Consider the following 19,871-nt stretch of genomic DNA (forward strand, 5'->3'; position numbering starts at 1 on the left):
AGCTGATGGATGGCAACACAAAGACCTGACGAGAGAATATTTGCAAACATTAAAATCCATATTTCCATAGCATGTAGCAGCTCCTGGCCACGGGCCAATCCAGCAGTCTGTTTAGCCAACAGTCACACGTGATCGGTCACAACATGAGGGTTTCGTCAAAGTGGCGTTGAGTTTGAAGAGCGGTTTGTCTAACACAGTGGATCTCAATGTGCGGTCCACGGACCACCAGGAGTCCTTGAGGGGGTTCCAGGGGGTCCCCAGCAAAAGGTTCAACTGCACCATTATTTCATACAAGAAGTGAACACAATTAGAGAATGTAGAAGAATGATTGTTTGATCATAGTTTCTGTTATCTCTACAGATAGTAATGGAATTCTGGACAATATTCTCAGATTTGGGTCAGAGATACAAAATCTCATCAGATGGGGGTCCGTGGCTCTGATGTGAACTAATAAATGAGGGTCCTTGATATGATCCTCCACAGACAGGATCACTGGTCTAACATGTGTTCCTCCACAGAGAGGATCACTGGTCTAACATGTGTGTTCCTCCACAGACAGGTTGAGCTGAGAATCATTGGTCTAACATGTGTGTTCTTCCACAGACAGCATCACTGGTCTAACATGTGTTCCTCCACAGACAGGATCACTGGTCTAACATGTGTGTTCCTCCACAGACAGGTTGAGCTGAGAATCATTGGTCTAACATGTGTGTTCTTCCACAGACAGGTTGAGAAGAGAATCGCTTGTCTAACGTGTGTTCCTCCACAGACAGAATCACTGGTCTAACATGTGTGTTCCTCCACAGACAGAATCACTGGTCGTGTGTTCCTCCACATACAGAATCACTAGTCTAACATGTGTGTTCCTCCACAGACAGTTTGAGAACAGAATCACTGGTCTAACACATGTGTTCCTCCACAGACTGGTTGAGAAGAAAATCACTGATCTAACGTGTTCCTCCACAGACAGAATCACTGGTCTAACGTGTGTGTTCCTCCACAGACAGAATCACTGGTCTAACATGTGTGTTCCTCCACAGTCAGAATCACTGGTCTAACATGTGTTCCTCCACAGTCAGAATCACTGGTCTAACATGTGTTCCTCCACAGACAGAATCACTGGTCTAACATGTGTTCCTCCACTGACAGAATCACTGATCTAACATGTGTGTTCCTCCACAGTCAGAATCACTGGTCTAACATGTGTGTTCCTCCACAGTCAGAATCACTGGTCTAACATGTGTTCCTCCACAGACAGAATCACTGGTCTAACATGTGTTCCTCCACTGACAGAATCACTGATCTAACATGTGTGTTCCTCCACAGACAGACTCATTGGTCTAACATGTGTTCCTCCACAGACAGAATCACTGATCTAACATGTGTTCCTCCACTGACAGCATCACTGGTCTAACATGTGTTCCTCCACAGACAGAACCACTGGTCTAACATGTGTTCCTCCACTGACAGAATCACTGGTCTAACATGTGTGTTCCTCCACAGACAGACTCATTGGTCTAACATGTGTTCCTCCACAGACAGAATCACTGATCTAACATGTGTTCCTCCACAGACAGACAGAATCACTGATCTAACATGTGTGTTCCTCCACAGACAGAATCAATCACTGGTCTAACATGTGTTCCTCCACAGACAGAATCACTGATCTAACATGTGTTCCTCCACAAACAGAATCCCTGATCTAACATGTGTTCCTCCACAGACAGAATCCCTGATCTAACATGTGTGTTCCTCCACAGACAGAATCCCTGGTCTAATATGTGTTCCTCCACAGACAGAATCCTTGATCTAACATGTGTTCCTCCACAGACAGAATCCTTGATCTAACATGTGTTCCTCCACAGACAGAATCCCTGATCTAACGTGTGTTCCTCCACAGACAGAATCCCTGATCTAACATGTGTGTTCCTCCACAGACAGAATCCCTGATCTAACATGTGTTCCTCCACAGACAGGTTGCCAGGCCTTTTCCCCTCGTGTGTTCATGTCTTTTTCATCCTAACCAGAACCAAATGCCCCCTCTCCCCACCCTTTAACCTCTTTAAACAGTAATTATATCCACTCTGCTCTCTCTCTCTATCTGACCATCTCTCATGAGTATTCATCCTCAGTCCCTCCCTGACAAGCCCCCCCCCCCGCATATCCATTCATCACTTTCCTCTCCATCACGTCTGACCAGCAACTACCACATACATCCACGTTGCACCCTGCCCCTTCTGACTGCCCCCGTGTCCATTTCACCCATCTCCTTGAACCACTCGCTAACCAGCGGATTTCAGTACATCTCTCTCTTGGCTGCCACCCGGGTCTCATTGTTTCATAGCCACAACAACCCTATCTTCCTCTCCATCCTCCCTGCTCTCCATAGACTCTCTCTCTCTCTCTCGCCCCCATTCGCCCCTTCTCTTTCCCCTCTCCCTCTCTCTCTCCCCCACTCTCTCTCCCTCCCCGTTGGCTTGTGCCTGCGTTTCTCTGTTAATTTGCCTGAGAATGCATTAGCTGTAATGAAGGCTGAGGGCCGAGGGAATCCTCCAGGGTTCCATAAATCATCGCCCCTCAGACAGGCAACCTTGATTACAAGTGGCAAGAAATTCATTAGAGCCGGGCCTCTGACAACTCTTATCTCCGCCACTAGATCTGACTCATTAGGCAGCCAAATTAAAGCTATGATGGCCCTGATGAAACTCATCGCTTGTTTATCTTGTGCGATTTGATGCATCTGCCCATACATCACTGTAGCCGGGGCCGCCCGGACCCTCCCAACAAGTCAGGCCTCAGTCCGCGGCGAGCAGCCCGCACTCACTCCACCACCAGTAATGAGATCTCTCTCTCTCTCTCTCTCTCTATCTGTGTCTGTCTGTGTGTGTGTGTGTCTCTCTCTCTCTCTCCCCCCCTCTCTCTCTCCAGGTGGGACTGTGGAAATGGTTTAACGTCTTTGCTGGATGGAACTGTCAATTTACGATTCAACGACCAAAAATGGTAAAAATGACACTACCGTCTTGAGAGAGTGAGGTGTTCATTGGAGATAATGTAGATTTAATGGCAGAGAGATTATTAAAACAGCACAGATTAAGGATTAACAAATTAATTTTATGATCACAACCTATAAAGTGCCTAATGCCACTTTGTTTTGTCAGCGCAGGCTTCATGGAAGTTAATCATTTCAGTAATAATAATTATTAGCAAGCTTTACTGTCATGCTAGAGAATCTCGTTTCTCGAAGGAAACTCCTGAAATAGAAGAGTGACACAAGATATTGAAAATGTATAATGCTCTGTCAGGGCTCTTCACTGTCGCCTCCATAAGATCACCCAGACTCAAATAGCTCTTGCACTCTGGCACAGTGTCGTGGAAATGACAGTGTATATTAGTCAGCTCTTGGACCATAATAAAACTTCCACTGCTAGTTCACAACATCATCACTCCTTGAATCCCCATCCAAGTGTCACAATCTTGACGCATGAGGTGTACAATGAAATCAACTTTGCTCCTCATGGTGCCCAGGTCATGAAATGTCCCTTTAGAGTCTGAGGTCAAATCATAATTAATGTGACATACTGACATCCATATGGGCGGAAACAGTCCTGCGACAGGCCCGAGTCAAATTAAGATATAGGCTCTGTCTATGATTATTGACTTCAGCTTACAGTGTTAAAGCATAAAAGCTTTTTATTAACCTGTGTTTTTTGGCTAAATCCTGAGTTGAGAGAAGGTAATTCTCTCTGCGTGTTGGTTATTATAATAAAATATTAATACCAATAAAATATTTTAAGAATCTCGCCCTATCATCATTTTTCAACAGGTGCTGCTGTGAGTATGTTATGCATGGCTCGAGGTCTAAGCCTATTTTGGAAATAAGGAAACCAATCACTGTCTCCCATCTGAAGTGTGGCTTTAGTGAAATTATTCCAACATGAGCCTTTTCTGGAAGCAGTTCAGAGACCGTGCAAACCCACACCAGGCAGTTTGCATAAAACTCCAAGCCCCCTTTCCCTTTCCTGTAATTAGATAGATATCTGGCAAGACCACAACATTATTTTTATAATCGTTTCAGAGGATTTTAATTTTGCTGAACTTCTCAGAATTTTTGTAGGCAGAAAGCTATCACATTTATTTGCGTAGGCTATGTCACATATAGACTTGCAAAGGTCTGTTGGTACAAATAATCATGTAGCCTATGACATGCATTTATTAAATAGTAATAATAGGTTTGCACAATCGACACTAACACTGTAAAAATATAGTCATTTTAACAACCCATCTAGTATCATTTTCTGTCATAAAATCAAATTTTGCTTAAAACAGCTGAAAGATTGTCGAAATGGTGTAAGAAAAGTCTACTTGTTTCCAATGCAGGCTCACTTGTGTCAGGATTTTTCTAGAAACAAATGTCAGAATTTTTAAATGAGACAGGATGAGGCAGATCTCTCCTGGTATAAATGACACTTGATTCAAGACAATCCTTGGAATAAGTTGATATCCAATTGAAACAATTACATTTCATTGGCAGATTATTATTATTATTATTGTTGTACATTTCTGATGACATTAGATTTTAAGACTCACTACCATTAGGAATTGGCTATATTTTAAAATTTGTAATTTCTTCCAGTGTCATTTTTATTACCATTATTTTAATTTTAAATATTTATTATTTATTTATTTTTATTTAAATTTGTGTGCCTCTAGTCGTCTTCCCTAGTTGATTGATAGTTAAATGCATTAATGTTGGATGTGACCTAATGAGGATCCATCAGTCCAATTTGAGACACATGGCCTCCTAAAGAGAGATCCATGTCACTGCTGCTGTAGCCTACTGTTAACAAAAAGACTATCTACCATTTAACTGGAAAACATGTAATTTGCAACATCAAGTCCTTAAAATCTATGTGAGGTAAGCTGGACGATTTTGTATTCACTACTAAAGACAATCAGTGACCTAGTGATTAACTATAAATATGTTAGTTCTTCAATGATGAGTTTATCTCTAATTTGAAAGTCAGAAATATCGTTATGTATGTCATATTTATATCAAAAGATCCAAACACCTGCTAATTTTTCATTTAAATTTAAATAGATTTTGGTTAATAACATATATATTGCCTAAGTATTATTATCATTAGACCACAGGATATGTTATCAATCAATAGGTCTGAATTCTGTGGGCCACATTGGTCGTTTTTCTCTTGTTTTAAATCATTTACAGAGCACTGTCATATTTCCCCATTTTTAAACCATTGTTATTCTAATTCAAAATAACGATTCAATCTGGATTCAAGATTTCGTATAAATCGATTTATTAGGTCAATATACTTTACAGGTGTCCCTTGTTTGGTCATGTTTCCTTCACATCTTTTGTCCACAAATAGCTAGCAAATAGTTGCCAAACAAAATGAAAAACGTCTTAAGTTACATGCAAATGTGGTCAACAAATCGTACAAAACACAAAACAAAAATCTGAATATAGCTTCACCAAAAGAGGACATGCACAGAATCAACAGAACATTTTGGCCCTACATATAAATACATAAAAAAGAATATTTTACAGTCTCATCTAAATAGTGCCCATTTGTGCCCAATATTGACCCATATATATTTACATATTCACAAAACAATAAATACAAAAACGAGAGCATATTGCCAAGTAAGATGATCTGTCCGCGTCAAAATCCTCTTCTTCTCTGGAGGTTGGGGACATCTGCTCAGTCTCAAAATAACGGAATCCTCCTTTTGTGCTTCATGCGTTCAAAATCAGTGGAACATAGAGTCAAATAAGTGTCTTTTTTTCTTCTTTTTATTTGTAGTTCATGGCCTGGTTCCTTGTTCTATTTGTTGATGCTGACTCCTCACAGCGAACCTGTTGACGTGCACCGGGATGGGGACCACAATTTTGGGATTTCTCACTGGCTCTCCTGACCGGTTGTTGACGTTGCCTGCTTTGATCCTTTTCCACTTGGCTCTGCGATTCTGGAACCAAATCTTCACCTGCACCTCGCTCAGTTTAAGTGCGTGTGCTATCTGGGAGCGTTCAGTGAGAGAGAGGTACTTTTTACAGTGAAACTCCTTCTCAAGTTCAAGGAGCTGTTCGCTGGTAAAGGCTGTCCGTCTCCTGCGGCTCTTCCCGGCCGAGCTGCCCGTGGGCAGCGCCTCCTGAGAGCCGGTTTTCAGTTTGCTCTTTTGGGAAAGGGAGCCGCAGTTGTTCCCATCCGAGAAACTCTCGTTCTCGCTGTCCGCAGAGCTGTCCTCACGGTCGCTGCACACCGTGTCCGCCGACTTTAGGTCCAGCTTCTCGTCGTCTGAGCTGTACAATTTGGTCTCACCTAAAATGTGAAGGGGGGGGGGGGGGGGGGCACACACATTAGATAATGTCTTTATGAACATGCAAGCCAAAAGCAATTACATCTTAATCCAGTTGATTGGAGTTTACAACGACTGACATCAACCATTTCATTGGCCTTCATTAGCCTAACTTTTAAGTGGGCTATCTATTGCAGACACAAGCCACTGCAGATGACTTAAAATGTTAACAAAAACATTGGTAATTGGTAGAACGTCTTAATTGGATACTATTGGGCTATATTGTTGGCCTGTGTTTGGAAATTGAGTTTCTTTGGTTTGTTTTTCATTGTTGGCGATGAGACACGTTTTAGCAAAAGAGTAGCTACAGGTTTAAGTGGAATTTATTTTCCTATCATTTAACAATGTATGTTCTAAACTCACTGCCAGCATTGCACACAGTGATGTAGTGGTAAATAAAAAGGTAATTAAACTAGGCTATATCCTCCAATCCATGATCATTATAAAGCAAACAATCACCAATATAAACAAAAATCTTTAGAATAAATTACAATTACGGCTATTGGCTATTAAAAGAAAAGATTAAGGTTAATTTGTTGTAGGCTATTTGCCTCTTAAAAGGCCCTATCATATCAGGTTTGATACTACTTACCATGATGTATGAATTCCATATGGCAGCCTAAGTTGTCTTCATGAGTTTAGGTTGGCTAACCCTCCACTAAACCCCTGAGCATACATGTAAATTAAACTAAAGTGATTAAAATTAAAGTGATTTGATTCTCAATGAGACTTTCAATAGGACCGCAATCTCTGCTTTTACGCATTTTACGCACGGTGGTTACTTTTTACGCATCACTCTAGAGCTCTGGATACAATGAAAATGTATAAGAGGTTAAGACGCCGAGCTTTACCTGATATTGTCTGAAAAGTTTCAGAGAAGTTGAGCAGCTCGGAGCCCTTGTCCCTGGCGTGTCTTGTCTCCTCGGAATGCGGACTCTCCTGCCTTCTCGCCCCGGGGTCGACAGCGCTCAAACGCGGCCCGGGCAGCTCCTGGGGCGGGTAGAAACTGTCGGGTGGATCCGAGAAACTTGGCAGCGTCGTGGTGAGCGCTACCATGGACGGCACCCCCTGTCCCAAACTCGCACAGAACGTGTTGGTGAGACGTCCCGCAAACGATGCCAAAGGCGCCAGTGGAGGTATACCAGAGGATAGAGGCGAATGGGATAAAGCTTGTGGAATAACCAAAGGTCTGTACGGCATGAACATAGGGTAGCCCGTGTAGAGCAGGTGTCCGTGTCCCGGTCTGGGCTGCGGGGTCCCTATGAGGGAATCGATTGAAAACGCAGTCCCATGGACGCCTGGTCGCTGCATTTTTGCAGGCAGACTTCTCTTTATTGGGTGGGAACTTAAAAAGCAGCTAGGTGTCCTTTCCTGGGCAAAAATGGCAAAACTTCTCAGTGCAAAGATGGAGTGGGTTTAAAGTAGGTCCTCGGCCGTGTTGTCATGCCTGGGAGTGGACCGCTGCTCCGAATCTCTTCACTCAATATGCGACAGTCGTGGGCGCTTTGTTTTGTTGCCCCACCGCTACCTTTTCCCTCTTATTTGTCACACACTGAGACATAAACACACGCTCCCTCTATCTATCTACCTCTCCCTCTCTATGCAACTCCTCCCCCCGCCCCTCTCCTATGGGTGGGGGGAGAGGGAGAGAGAGAGAGAGCGCATTGGTTATCATCTGCAATACAAGAGGCATGAAAAGGGGGTGTCTCCCTAGGGGCTCATCCATCTTCCTCAAATTACGCTTCATTTCCTTATTCAGCCTCTGACTTTTTGGCCGTCTTGAGAGGCGGTAGTTTCCCAGTGGAGACCAAATAGACGGGTCGCACCCCCCCCCCCCCCCAAGTCCTCCTCCCCTTTTGCCAGGTTCACATTGACTGCAAAACGGTGTGAGAGACTGTTCCAGCCCTTCCCCTTCTATAATCGTTGACCACACCAACCCAATCAGCTATTATTAATTTTGATTGATGATAAGTAATTACTCTGGATTCAAGGGACAGCGTAAAACAACGGTGCCTTTTGTTGAGATATTGGGGCCGATGGGCATCGGAGTCGGGAGGGAGGAGAGGCAGATGTTTCTCCTCTCTTGAGGGAAAAGGCTTTTCTGTTCTCCAAGGCTAAAACAATGCGTTTGGCCTCGGAGGGGGAAAAAAGTGCTGCAACAATTGTTCCCTGGAGAGAGATACCCTGTGCGAAATTAGATTAGGATAAAAGGCGTTTATGCGAGGTCAACGGCAATACGGACACGCAACAGTGGCCCAAATTCAATCTGAATGACTTTCAACTTTGTTTGAACTGGGATGAAAATTTGATTTCAAATGGTCTGAAATGCAAACTTAAACATAATACACTTGACCAATCACCTGTCACGAGTAAACCCAAAGGTTTCTCATGTCCATAGCCATTTGGCATTAAAGCACGCATAATTTTGGCATGCGCTTTGCGCCATGCGTCTATAATCAAAATATGCATGGGACAATTTAATCGTAGATCATTTCACCGTTTAACTGCCAATGGGATCTGATGATGATTAGCCCTATTGAGTCCTGGGTGCCCGGGCTCCCCTGGTCGTGTGATTGCAGGAGGACATACACATATCACCACCGGCTCTGATTAGCCGTGGAGGGCCAGGCCAGGCTAATTCTTATAATTGCAAATGACTTCAGCAGCACCTCTCTTTGATCTATTGAAACCAAATAAGTTCTTATTTGCTGAGCGCCTCTCCCTTTCTTCCCTTGACGCACAGTGATATATGAGCCTCGCTCCCCTTTTAACACAACACCATACACATCCTACAGTAGGCCTACCTACCATTTTTTTTGGAACGAATTTTTACTCCCCCTTTTTGTTGCCAGAGTAGAATTTTTATTCAAACAGGATTCATATTTGTAGGCTAGCCTATATCTTTTTTTTTCCCGGCTATTATTTTTCAGAGATAGGGTATACACATTATGATGCCTGTTGACCAATTAATAGCCATAACTAATTTTAATTATAAACTGCACATTTTAGTTTATGGGTCATATTTATCATAATGGGTAAATTGATGAAGGCCTGCAGGTATAGGCTACCATTTCTCTCTTGATTTGTTCATGCCTAATACAGTCTAATTCAACTTTTATATTTTATTATATGAAGGACAGGTGTAACTGTGTGTGTGTGTGTGTGTGTGTGTGTGTGTGTGTGTGTGTGTGTGTGTGTGTGTGTGTGTGTGTGTGTGCAGAAGCGTCATGCCCATTGTAAAATCTGAGGGGGCAATTGCCCCCTCAGATTTTTGAGAGGTAAAAAAAAAAAAAAAATTATAAACATAGGCTATAATATTATAGGCTGTGTATGGTAGTTGAAACATAGTTTCAAGTTTACGTTTATGTATGTTTGTAGTTAAAACAAAAACATAAATACTGTATAGGCTACATACAGTACAACACAAAAGGCTGTTATTTACCCTTTGTCGCCACCTGGTGAGTAAATATATATAACTAAAACCATTAGAATTGACAACCGGTCCGCGACTTTTTTTCCCATGTATCTCAGTCCTTGGCACAAAAAAGGTTGGGAACCCCTGCTCTAGAGGAAAGATTTCTACCTTCTGAAAAGGCAATACCAGCCAAAATAAACATTGTGTTACATTGCTTTGAAACATGTGGTCTCCCTTTTTTGTCAATTCCATTGAGCCTGGGCAGTGGCAATGTACTTAGTCTGGTGATTATGGATCTTTCCAGGAGGCTGAGCAGTTTGGAAAATAGCCTTATGGTTACACCTGCTCAGTCTGTTAATTTAAAATTAGATATTCCTCCAAATCTGGCTTCCAACCCCCCAAATTTTTTGCCGCCCTCCGGGCGGCGCCAGAGTTCGCCCCCTCAGATTGTTGGCTTGCATGACGCCCCTGTGTGTGTGTGTATATATATGTAGCCTATATATGATAAAAGTATAAATGTGTTGAAAACAAATGCTATTTAACGTCTTTTAATGTGGTTGTGGAGTTGCATATTCTGTCATTTAAAACCTTTTGTCTTTTTTAACTTTAGCGTTGCTTGATGACAGGCTGTATGGAAGAGGTCTCCCTCAACCTCCTCCTAGAACCCTCCCTGGCCGCCCGCTGCTCGACCCCTATGTCCCCTAACGCTATGGGGCCCTCTTCCGGGTGGTCAGCATGGGCATTCAGGCCGTTGGGTGTTTCGCTTGACTCGTAGCTCCCTCTGTCCTGAAACCCTTTCCCGTGATGGGTAAAACTAACTTGTATTTAACAGTTGGTAATCTATGACCTCACCGATGATGTCATCAGTGATTATGACATCACTCCTGATGTCGTGAGGTATTCATAGCTCTGATGATGTCACCTCTCTGGTGACATCACCGCTAAGAATGTCACATCACCAATGAGGTCATCGTATCGATGATGTCACTCAGCCTCGCGTCACCATCAATCGCCATGTGATCACTCCTCATTGTGATGTCATCCCTCGCTGATGATGTCACTATTTGCGGTAGCTCCAGGGAGGTCGGGCGGCCTGATCGGTCCCGGATTGGGCCCCTTGCTAGCCAATCCCGCTGGGAATAAGCACCTCACAGGGAACCCTTCTAACATAGGCTATTGTGATTTTTTTATTCCTTTTGTCATTTCTGACTTTATAATGCATATGGCAAAAGAAAATGAGCAATGGCTCTAGCCTGCATAGTGATGGTGAAATATTTTATTTAACACAAGCCTATGTAATATAAAATGTCCAATTACAATCATATCATTCCTAATTATTATTTATGCAAATCCTTGATAACAATCCTTAGTGTAAAACTTGTCATGCACATTGTGCATCATTATTTAACATCAAACAACAATGAAAATCCATATGTATAAAAACACAAGCAATTTGTAGCCTCCTACCTATCAAAAGCAGCAGTAAAAGTGCCATAAAAAAAGAAAAGTAAAATATAAACTCATACAATTGTACACTTATCACCTCAAGTCTATAGCTCCCTCTTGTGGTTGAAAGAAAAATAAAATATTTAGGTTTGTTCTGAGATCAAGGTAACAAACCAAGCAACTGCTTACTCTTCATGAATAGTGTGGCACATGAATCTACAATATACTGGTGAACTGTAATGCTAGATTTTGACGTGTCGAAAGAATTGTGTTGAGAACAGCACATTCACCAAGGCTCACACTAACTAGACCTACAACTGGCTGTAGGCCAGGGGTGTCCAAACGTTTTGAATGGGGGCCAGATTAGATAATGTAAAAAATACCTGGGGGCCGCAGCTGCTTTTGGGTTTAAAAAAACAACTCACATACAAATACAATTATACTCACGTTTACCATCTGAAAACATTAGTTCCGCCTGTGTTGTTTCTACTTGCTGCTTGTCTACAAACTGTATGATAGTGCTGTCATCGTTAGGTGAACGGAAAAAAACGCAAAGTGAACTTGCTTGATTAACCAATACTGTGGGGGGCCACATAGTATATTTTGAGAGCCAAGCCGTGGGCCGCTTAAAATCGGTCCTCGGGCCGCAATTGGCCCCCGGGCCAGACTTTGGACATACCTGCTGTAGGCTGTCCATACATGGAGTGATGCAGAAAAATAATCAGCTCAAACAGCACAGTGTGCCACTCTAACACAAACTGTGAAGGCCCATTTGTGTTGATGGCTGTCCCAACACTAGGTTGACTGCTCTCAGTGGACGTAGCCTCTGTACTCCAGCAGCAGGTAGTTCTTGAGGAAGGTGGGCAGGGGGAGTTTGGGGACCACCTGGTGTACGCGGCGCTCCAGGAGGGTCCTGAGTCTGTGGCGTGCCAGGTGCTGCAGCGAGCGAGGGGTCTGGGCCAAGGAGAACACCGACTCATAGAACTCCTGATGCTCCTATTTAACACAGGACAGATCAACATTGCTTTAATTGGTGAGGCTCTGATTTCACTTAGCTTACTTTTTACTTTACAGTGTTTCACTAGCAGTATTGAGCAGTAACTTAGTAACGTTTATTACTTTTCCCAGTAACTAGTAATGTAAGGGATTACAATTTAACAAAAGTAATTATATGACTAATCTAAGTAACTTCAAGTTACTGCATTACTTTCTCCAGCGCTGGCGCAGCGCTAAAAGGAAGTTTGGAGATAGGCTATGCGAGACCACTGCGTTGCCAGAACACAATTCGTTTTTTGTCCGAGGTAGGCAAAAAAAAAGTATGCAGTTTGAATGATTGTTGACTCCTCCTGCAAGGTTAATTATTGTTCCAATAAAGTGGATTAAATCCTAAAAGATGCTGGCTAAACAGGTTGTACATTACTTTTTCGGAAGGGTGGTAGTGAAAGTAATATAGTAAAGTAACGAGTAACCTAACTACCTGTAATTACTTTTGAAACCAAGTAATAAGTAACTAATTACACTTACTTGCCTAACACTGGTCATTGAATTTGAATTAATAGTTTATAATAAATGTGGTGCATTCATTATACTCAGAATGAATAGATATTCACATTCAACCAATATACCTATAGATAAGGTTGCATTGATATATTGCCGTGCTAATATATTGAGCCAATATTGTCCTTTTGTGCCACTGCCATTATGATGAAGGTTCTCTGACCTTCAGTCTGTCTAACCTGCAATTAAATTTCATTTTCTTTGTACATTTTTATTACCCGTGTAATCATCCATTTTCTTTGTAAACCAGTTCCCCTACCATTGAATATATGACCCAGATTAATTTAATCAGTATGGGTTTTAGTGGAGTGTATTAGTGACGTATCGTGGTCTAAACGCTGTTTGAGAGACTTCTCCCCCTGCCAAGAATTAATTGCATAATTAATTATTATTCATTATTATGTATTTTTTTGCGCATGAAAAAGTTTGTGAACATGGGCATAAAATACTGCTGGCTATGGGGTGACATAAATCTAAAAACATTTGTCTTCAAAAACTCACGGTCATGAACTAACTATTGAAAGAACTTGCCTTAAAGACCTCTGGGGCCACGGCCTCGACCCAGGCGTCTGTGACTTTGAGTTGGCTGTAGGCGTTCAGGAGAACCTCAATGGTGCGTGGAGAGCCACAGCAGTGCTTCAACACCTGAAAAAAAGACATCAGAGCTCAGAACAAATCCATGGCATTCCTACACTAATCATTTAAGTTTGTGACTGAGCTGAATGGAAGAAAATAAAGTAATTAAACACTTGTGAAATGAACAGATTGGTCTTCCCTCCAGGGGTTTAACTGGAAATTATGCAATTAGCGCTAATTAATCTCCTATTAACACTTGCCTAATTAGGAAGCAGGCATTTTGTCTGGTGCACGTGGGTTCAGTGATAGTTGTAGTCTGTTCCCCGCAGAGAGTGCAACGCTTCATGTTGTGTCATGAAATTGGAATGATTTGGATGTAAGTGAAGTTGTGAAGTCTGGAATATGACAAGACATCGGTTAGTGTTTTCACAGTCTTACCCAAGACTTACAGTTACAGTTACAGTACTTGATGATGATGTCAAACTGAATCAAGTATTGCAGGGATGTCCAAACTTTTTTGAATGGGGGCCAGATTAGATAATGTGAACATACCTGGGGGCCAGCTGTTACTCGCATCATATGGGTTATGAAAAACTAACTGAATAAATAATAATAAAAAAAACATACAATTGTACTCTTAAGATTTTGTTTGCCTTCTGAAAACATTAGTTCCAACTTGGTGCTTGTCTACAAACTGTATGATAGTGCCGTCATCGTTAGCTGAACAGAAAAAAACACAAAGTGAACTTACTTGATTAACCAATACTGCGTGGAGGGCCACATATAATATATTTTGAGAGACAAGCCGCGGGCCATTTAAAATCAGTCCTGGGGCCGCATTTGGCCCCCGGGCCGGACTTTGAACATGTCAAGTTGTTTCATGCTGCTATATATTTACCAATACACAGTATTCTATGCTACATTCCTTTGTGCTATAATCCAAGCTGAGCATTCTTACAGAAGCCCAATGTATTAGCCCATATACATTATGAGTGTATATACAGTAGTTATGACAGGGGCTGGTGTTTTGGGTAACAAGTAGGTCTACGACAAGGTCATTTTTCACTTTTTACAGATTATGAAAGTGCCGTTTGTAAGCTTTCAAATGATGTGTCATACATTGAAATCTGATAATAGTTGAAGAAGATATGCTTATTTGAATGAAGAGGAAGACTTATGACCAAAAAGGCATACAAAAATCCAGGGTGTAGTCCTGAAAAAGGTGCAAGCTGACATGCGTTGATGTATCTTAATGACTCTAGCCGCTAGAGAAGTTCTAGCGGCTAGCCCAATGAATTAAAGCCCTGGACCTAGATCCCCCCCCCCCCATTCTTCTCCCAAATTGTACTTGTCCAATTCCCCCTGCTGTCCTGGTCATTGCCCCATCCGCTCTGCCAATCTGGGGAGAATTGTAGACTAGCACATGCTTCCTCCGATACCTGTGCAGTCGCCAGGCCAGCTGCTTCTTTTCACCTGACAGCGAGGAGTTTCACCGGCAGGACGTAGCGCGTGGGAGTATCACGCGATTCCCCCCAGTTTCCCTCCCCCCGAACAGGCGCCCGACTGACCAGAGGCGGCACTAGTGCAGCGACCAGGACTCATAACCCACCAGCTTACCACCCGCAGACACGGCCAATTGTGTCTGTAGGAACGTCTGACCAAGCCGGAAGTAGCGCTACGGGAAATTGACCCGGGTCTCTGCGGTCATAGGCGAGTGCTTTTGCCTATAATACCCAGACGCCCTGGACCTCGATTTTCTATGCCTTTTTGGTCTTCCTCTCTCTTCGACTAATATTCCCTTCAAAGAGCACTGGTGGTTTGTGGGGTACCAGCAGCGCTCCTGCATGCTTATCTGAATGCTCATCCTCCTAAAAGCAACATTCAGAGAAAATCGCCCTGAAAGCTGGTGAACAAGCTTGCTTTGCCATGAACACGCTTAGTTGCATAACACATTCAGTATTTAGTGATCCTAAAACTGTTGTTATATTGAGTGCATTCTTCAACATCTCAACTTGCGTACTATAAAAACAAACAAAAACAGCCTTTTATCTTGATTTGTGCGATTTCACGGTTGCCTTCTTGGTACCCTTTTCACCAGACCGTGTCACATTGTATCCTATCGTTTTCTTAGTGTTTTGTGTTTCTCAGCATTCCGTTTCCTACCAGAGGCAACGCTCCAGGCCAAACCCGAATAGACCCATAGTTGAGCAGAGCGCGGACGATCCTCTCAGGCTCATGGGAAAGCTTGTAGCCCACTACCTTCAGGATATTGTGCATGGGGGCCTCACTGCCATAGTTCATGTCGTTAACGTCGGCACCCTTAGCCAGCAGCAGATCCACCACATCTGCATTGACGTTCTTACAGGCCATGTGTAACGCACTTTGCTTGTCTTGGTCCAGAGTTCTCACATTGGCCCCGGCCTCCAGTAGCAGCTGGCACACCTTGAAGTAACGCTGGAGCTCCTGCAGTTCCTGCGGCTGACAGCAGGCGGCGTTGAGGGGCGCCATGCCCTCCTCGTTCCGTTTGTCCAAAGCCGCCCCGTAGCGCAGGTAGAGCTCAGTGTGACCTGCCAGCCCATTCCTGCCCGCTACATGCAAGGGAGTGTCGTCTTCCTCGAGACTTCGCCCGTTGACTGCTGCGCCATACTGGAGGAGATTCTTGGCACATCTGCAGACAGAATGACAGAGCTCTGTATGATAGAAAACAAGGAATATTCCCACATACTCTTGGAAGTATTTTCCTAGTGAACAAAAATATGAATCAACATTTTCAGTTTTTCATCTGTTATATCCAATATCCAATAATACTTCAGTGTAAAAAGCTTATTTCTGAAAACTTGTGCATGATTTTGTTTACATCCATGGTTCTCCTTTGCCTAGAATTTCTTTCAATTGAATGATTTTCTTATGAGGAATAACCATGTCAACTCAAATCCCACCTTTTCAAGAAAGCCTACAATATCTGACTTCTACCTCCACCTTCCTTTTTCATTTTGCAACCCCCATATTTGTTTTTGTTCTTTGTGTATTTGTGTGTGTATTTGTGTAAAGTTTTATGTTATACTGTTTGTGAAGCGTCTTTGAGTAACTAGAAAAGCGCGATATAAGTCATATGTATTATTATTATTATTATTATTATTATTATTATTACACGGTGCTTTACTCACTCAAGGGATTCTGGATCAGTACACACATGCAAAGGCATGAGGCCGTCTTCATTGACGGCGTTGGCGTTAGCGCCATGGGACAGCAGCAGCTGGACACACTGTGGGTGGCAGCTCTCGCAGGCCTCGTGCAGGGCGGTGGAGCCCCCGGGGGCCAGCTCCACGTTGGCCCCGCGCTGCAGCAGCAGTCTCAGGCAGTCTGTGAAGCCTCGGCCGGCAGTGATGTGGAGCGGTGTGGTCAGCTCCTGCTCATACGTCAGTGACCACAGTCCTGCCAGCAGGGGGGAGAAGGTGCACAAAGTCAACTCTGTAGACCTTGGAGCCACTCATGAATTGAACCGAGAATGCATGGAAAATTCCATTGGAATTGAACACTGCAAAAGGAAACTGAATTTGATTCGAATAAATTCTATGAAATTCCACTTCTAGGAGAAGTTCTCTTGACTTGCTAAATATTAGAATCAAACATTATGAATCAAAGACCGATAAACAAAGGTATACTATGCAACTTTTTGAGGGCCCTTCAAATGTAAACAAACTGTTTTTCTTTTTTCTTTTTTTTTACATCAAAGTCATATTCTTGAGGAGTAGGAGTGCTCTTTTGTTATTATTGCTCCTTAATTCAAAACACAAGCCTGTTTTGCTTCAATGTTGACAAACAATACAAATGTCAACAAACCGTTTATCTAAAACATCTTCATCTTAAAGTCATTTTTAGTTCTTACAAACTGATATTCCTTATATAAAGAGCTCTGGCAGAACTAAAAGATACTGTTTACGTTTGAAGGGCCCTAACAAGTTGCATGGTATACATATAAACAAATCAAATATATTTGATAATGCATTTTACGATTACATGTTAATACCACCTGAAAAGTAACCAACTCGCTTGGGAGGTTCCCAAGTATCTGGGAACCGTTTCTGGCCTACTTTGACGAGGTTAAGAATGACAGGTGACTGAGGTTGGGGGTGATGGTTGGCAGCTTGCCCGGCTGGTGTCTTGTGGACCCCTTGCATGAGATCCCAAGCACTTTTATTACATACATAAACGCCTTGAGCAGCTGGTAGCTCCACATTGCAATCTTAAGTGTCAATGATGTAGGCCTATATGTATGTTTTTCCCCCTTCTTTCTTTTTCCCTGTGTCTGAGCCTGTTTGTCTTGTATTGTTTCATACAATTTTTTAAATAAAATATTGGAAAAAAATACCACCTGAAAGGTAACATTTTATGGTATTCATTCAGTATTAATAATATATAACACTAGGCCTACCTCTAATCTCATATGTGGCAAGAAAAAAATAATAATACAAAAAACAAAACAAGGAATCACTGAATTAAATTAAACTTCCTGAAATTCTGTCAAGATATAATTATATAACCAGGGGTGTTATGTTGTGGTTTATCACAACCACTTTCAAAGTATGCCCTGGACTCAGAATCTGTCGACAGGCTACTCCCCAACTTGATAGGAGAAGCAGGCACCACCACCAAGCAAAAGATACATTACAAATCTGTTGCACACCTGTGGCAAACGTGACCTAACGCCAAAGTAATGGGAAGACCTACTCAGTCCTCTGTCGTTGAATCTGAAGTTCTTCCACTCCTCTATGTTGCTGGTGTCATAAGTGGCATCAATAAGGTAGGCATACTCGTCGTCATCCATGATGCTAATGAGAGTCAGCTCATCGCCCACGAGGAGGGAGTTCCAGAACTGCAGGATACAACCTGTGGCCTGCGCCGTGGCGATCACATCGTTGCGGTAGACCTTGGGCTTGTGCCACTTGATCTTCGGTGCTACATAAGCCATCCTGCACAAGCTGAGCTATAGCAATGAAGATCTGTATAGCAATGAAGATCTGTAGGCCTATAGCAATGAAGACCTGTATAGCAATGCAGATCTGTAGCGAACTGGTTTGTTTTGAAATGCTTTTAGTCGTGTGGTGCACTTATGCAGCTCGTTTGTTCACACGGGGCTATTTCAGGGGCGTGTTATGTGATATTGTGGTTGACCCGTAGAACCCTGCCAGTGCAGTGGCATGTAACCTGCTCACTCGCACATGATCCACCGAACTGCAGTCTGCATATAGTGGAACCTATGCACTCATGGGTATTTATTGGAGATGGAAATTCCATTGACGAGGCCCATCAATAAAACACTGTCTATATCTATAATCGTAGCTTGTAGTCTGGAACATGAACTGCGGTGTCCTGCAGCTTTACAAGCCATTGCAGTTACACATGACCTGAAGAAGCAACGCTATCCCAAAATAACAGAGCAGAAAACTTATTTTGTCTACTGTAAAGCGCCACATGTGACTCCAGTTGTATATATCCTGTTGTGCAAAAAAAACAAGATGATAACTAATAAGTTGGATTATTTGGAGGACACATGCTGGACCGTTTCTATAAATACTGCATTACTATTACTGTGGCTATAAATATAGCCTCATGGTGAGATGCTGGCAGTCGCACATCACCATCTTCTGTCATTGCCGCTAGATTAAGAACTTCTGTTCCAATTCCAAATCGTCTGATGTGCTATGCTCATCTCCAGGGAATGCTGTGAACGTTGGACATTCTTTCCTGATGAAGAGAGATGTTAATGTTAGTCTGGTCTCTTACCGTCCCCACTGGAGACCCAGCGCATGTCCCCTCCCTGTGGCTCAATGATGAAGTTGGCTGTGGAGCCTCGGGGGAAGAGGCGCTGCATGGCCTCCAGGTCTCCTGTATACAGCGCGTTCTGGATGACCAGGTCGTGGCAGACGGCTGGCGGTAGGGCAGTGCTGCTCCTCTGCACCACTCGGTCCCTGGCCTCCTTCTGCAGCAGGTAGCCATTGAAGTGGTGGGAGGACAGCTGCTGCTTCCTGTACCTGTGTCTCTCCAGCATGTCCTCGTCCAGTTGGAATGAGCGCAGGGCCGTGGATGTAAACATGAAACTGCCACGCGACATTCTGAATGACTTCTCAATTAGAAATCCGGCAGTGGAAAATGTGTATGATGGAGATCGTAGGCCTGTCTCTTCGTCTCTGTCTTTATGTCACTCTCTGGCTAGTGTCCACTGTCTGTCCGCCTGCTGGCTGCTCGTGGGGGGTTGGTACACAGAGTTGTTTTGCTATCCAGTTTGAGACCCTCCCTGCAGTGTGACACACGTGAGGCTATTTTTATTTCTCTCACATACCCACCCTGCTCCAGCAAAGTTACAGCCATGAGGCCTCTGTCAGTCTCAATGTAATGTTTTAGAGCTGAATCATTAATCTGGGGGAAAACTCGCAATATGAACTAATGCAATTTTGAAATCACAGAGGCTACAATTAATTGCTTAAGAGGGGTGTCC

The 19,871-nt window shown here is 43.1% G+C and overlaps 2 protein-coding genes across 2 annotated transcripts; both read right to left on the bottom strand.

Annotated features, from left to right (window-relative positions):
* Positions 1–5,826: 5,826 nt before the first annotated feature.
* On the bottom strand, positions 5,827–7,689 carry gbx1 (gastrulation brain homeobox 1; the record flags this gene model as incomplete). Its single annotated transcript, XM_083653520.1, has 2 exons — positions 5,827–6,341; positions 7,230–7,689. 2 exons carry the CDS (start codon positions 7,687–7,689, stop codon positions 5,827–5,829), a joined length of 975 nt encoding a protein of 324 aa, XP_083509646.1.
* A 4,360-nt stretch (positions 7,690–12,049) lies between these two features.
* On the bottom strand, positions 12,050–19,487 carry asb10 (ankyrin repeat and SOCS box containing 10; the record flags this gene model as incomplete). The annotated part of the gene is made up of 5 exons (XM_083653902.1): positions 12,050–12,235; positions 13,328–13,441; positions 15,536–16,040; positions 16,540–16,807; positions 19,160–19,487. 5 exons carry the CDS (start codon positions 19,485–19,487, stop codon positions 12,050–12,052), a joined length of 1,401 nt encoding a protein of 466 aa, XP_083510028.1.
* Between the last annotated feature and the right edge of the window lie 384 nt (positions 19,488–19,871).

The sequence above is a fragment of the Poromitra crassiceps genome (assembly GCF_964638095.1).
Source record: "Poromitra crassiceps genome assembly, chromosome: 17".
In the NCBI taxonomy this organism is placed as follows: domain Eukaryota; kingdom Metazoa; phylum Chordata; class Actinopteri; order Beryciformes; family Melamphaidae; genus Poromitra; species Poromitra crassiceps.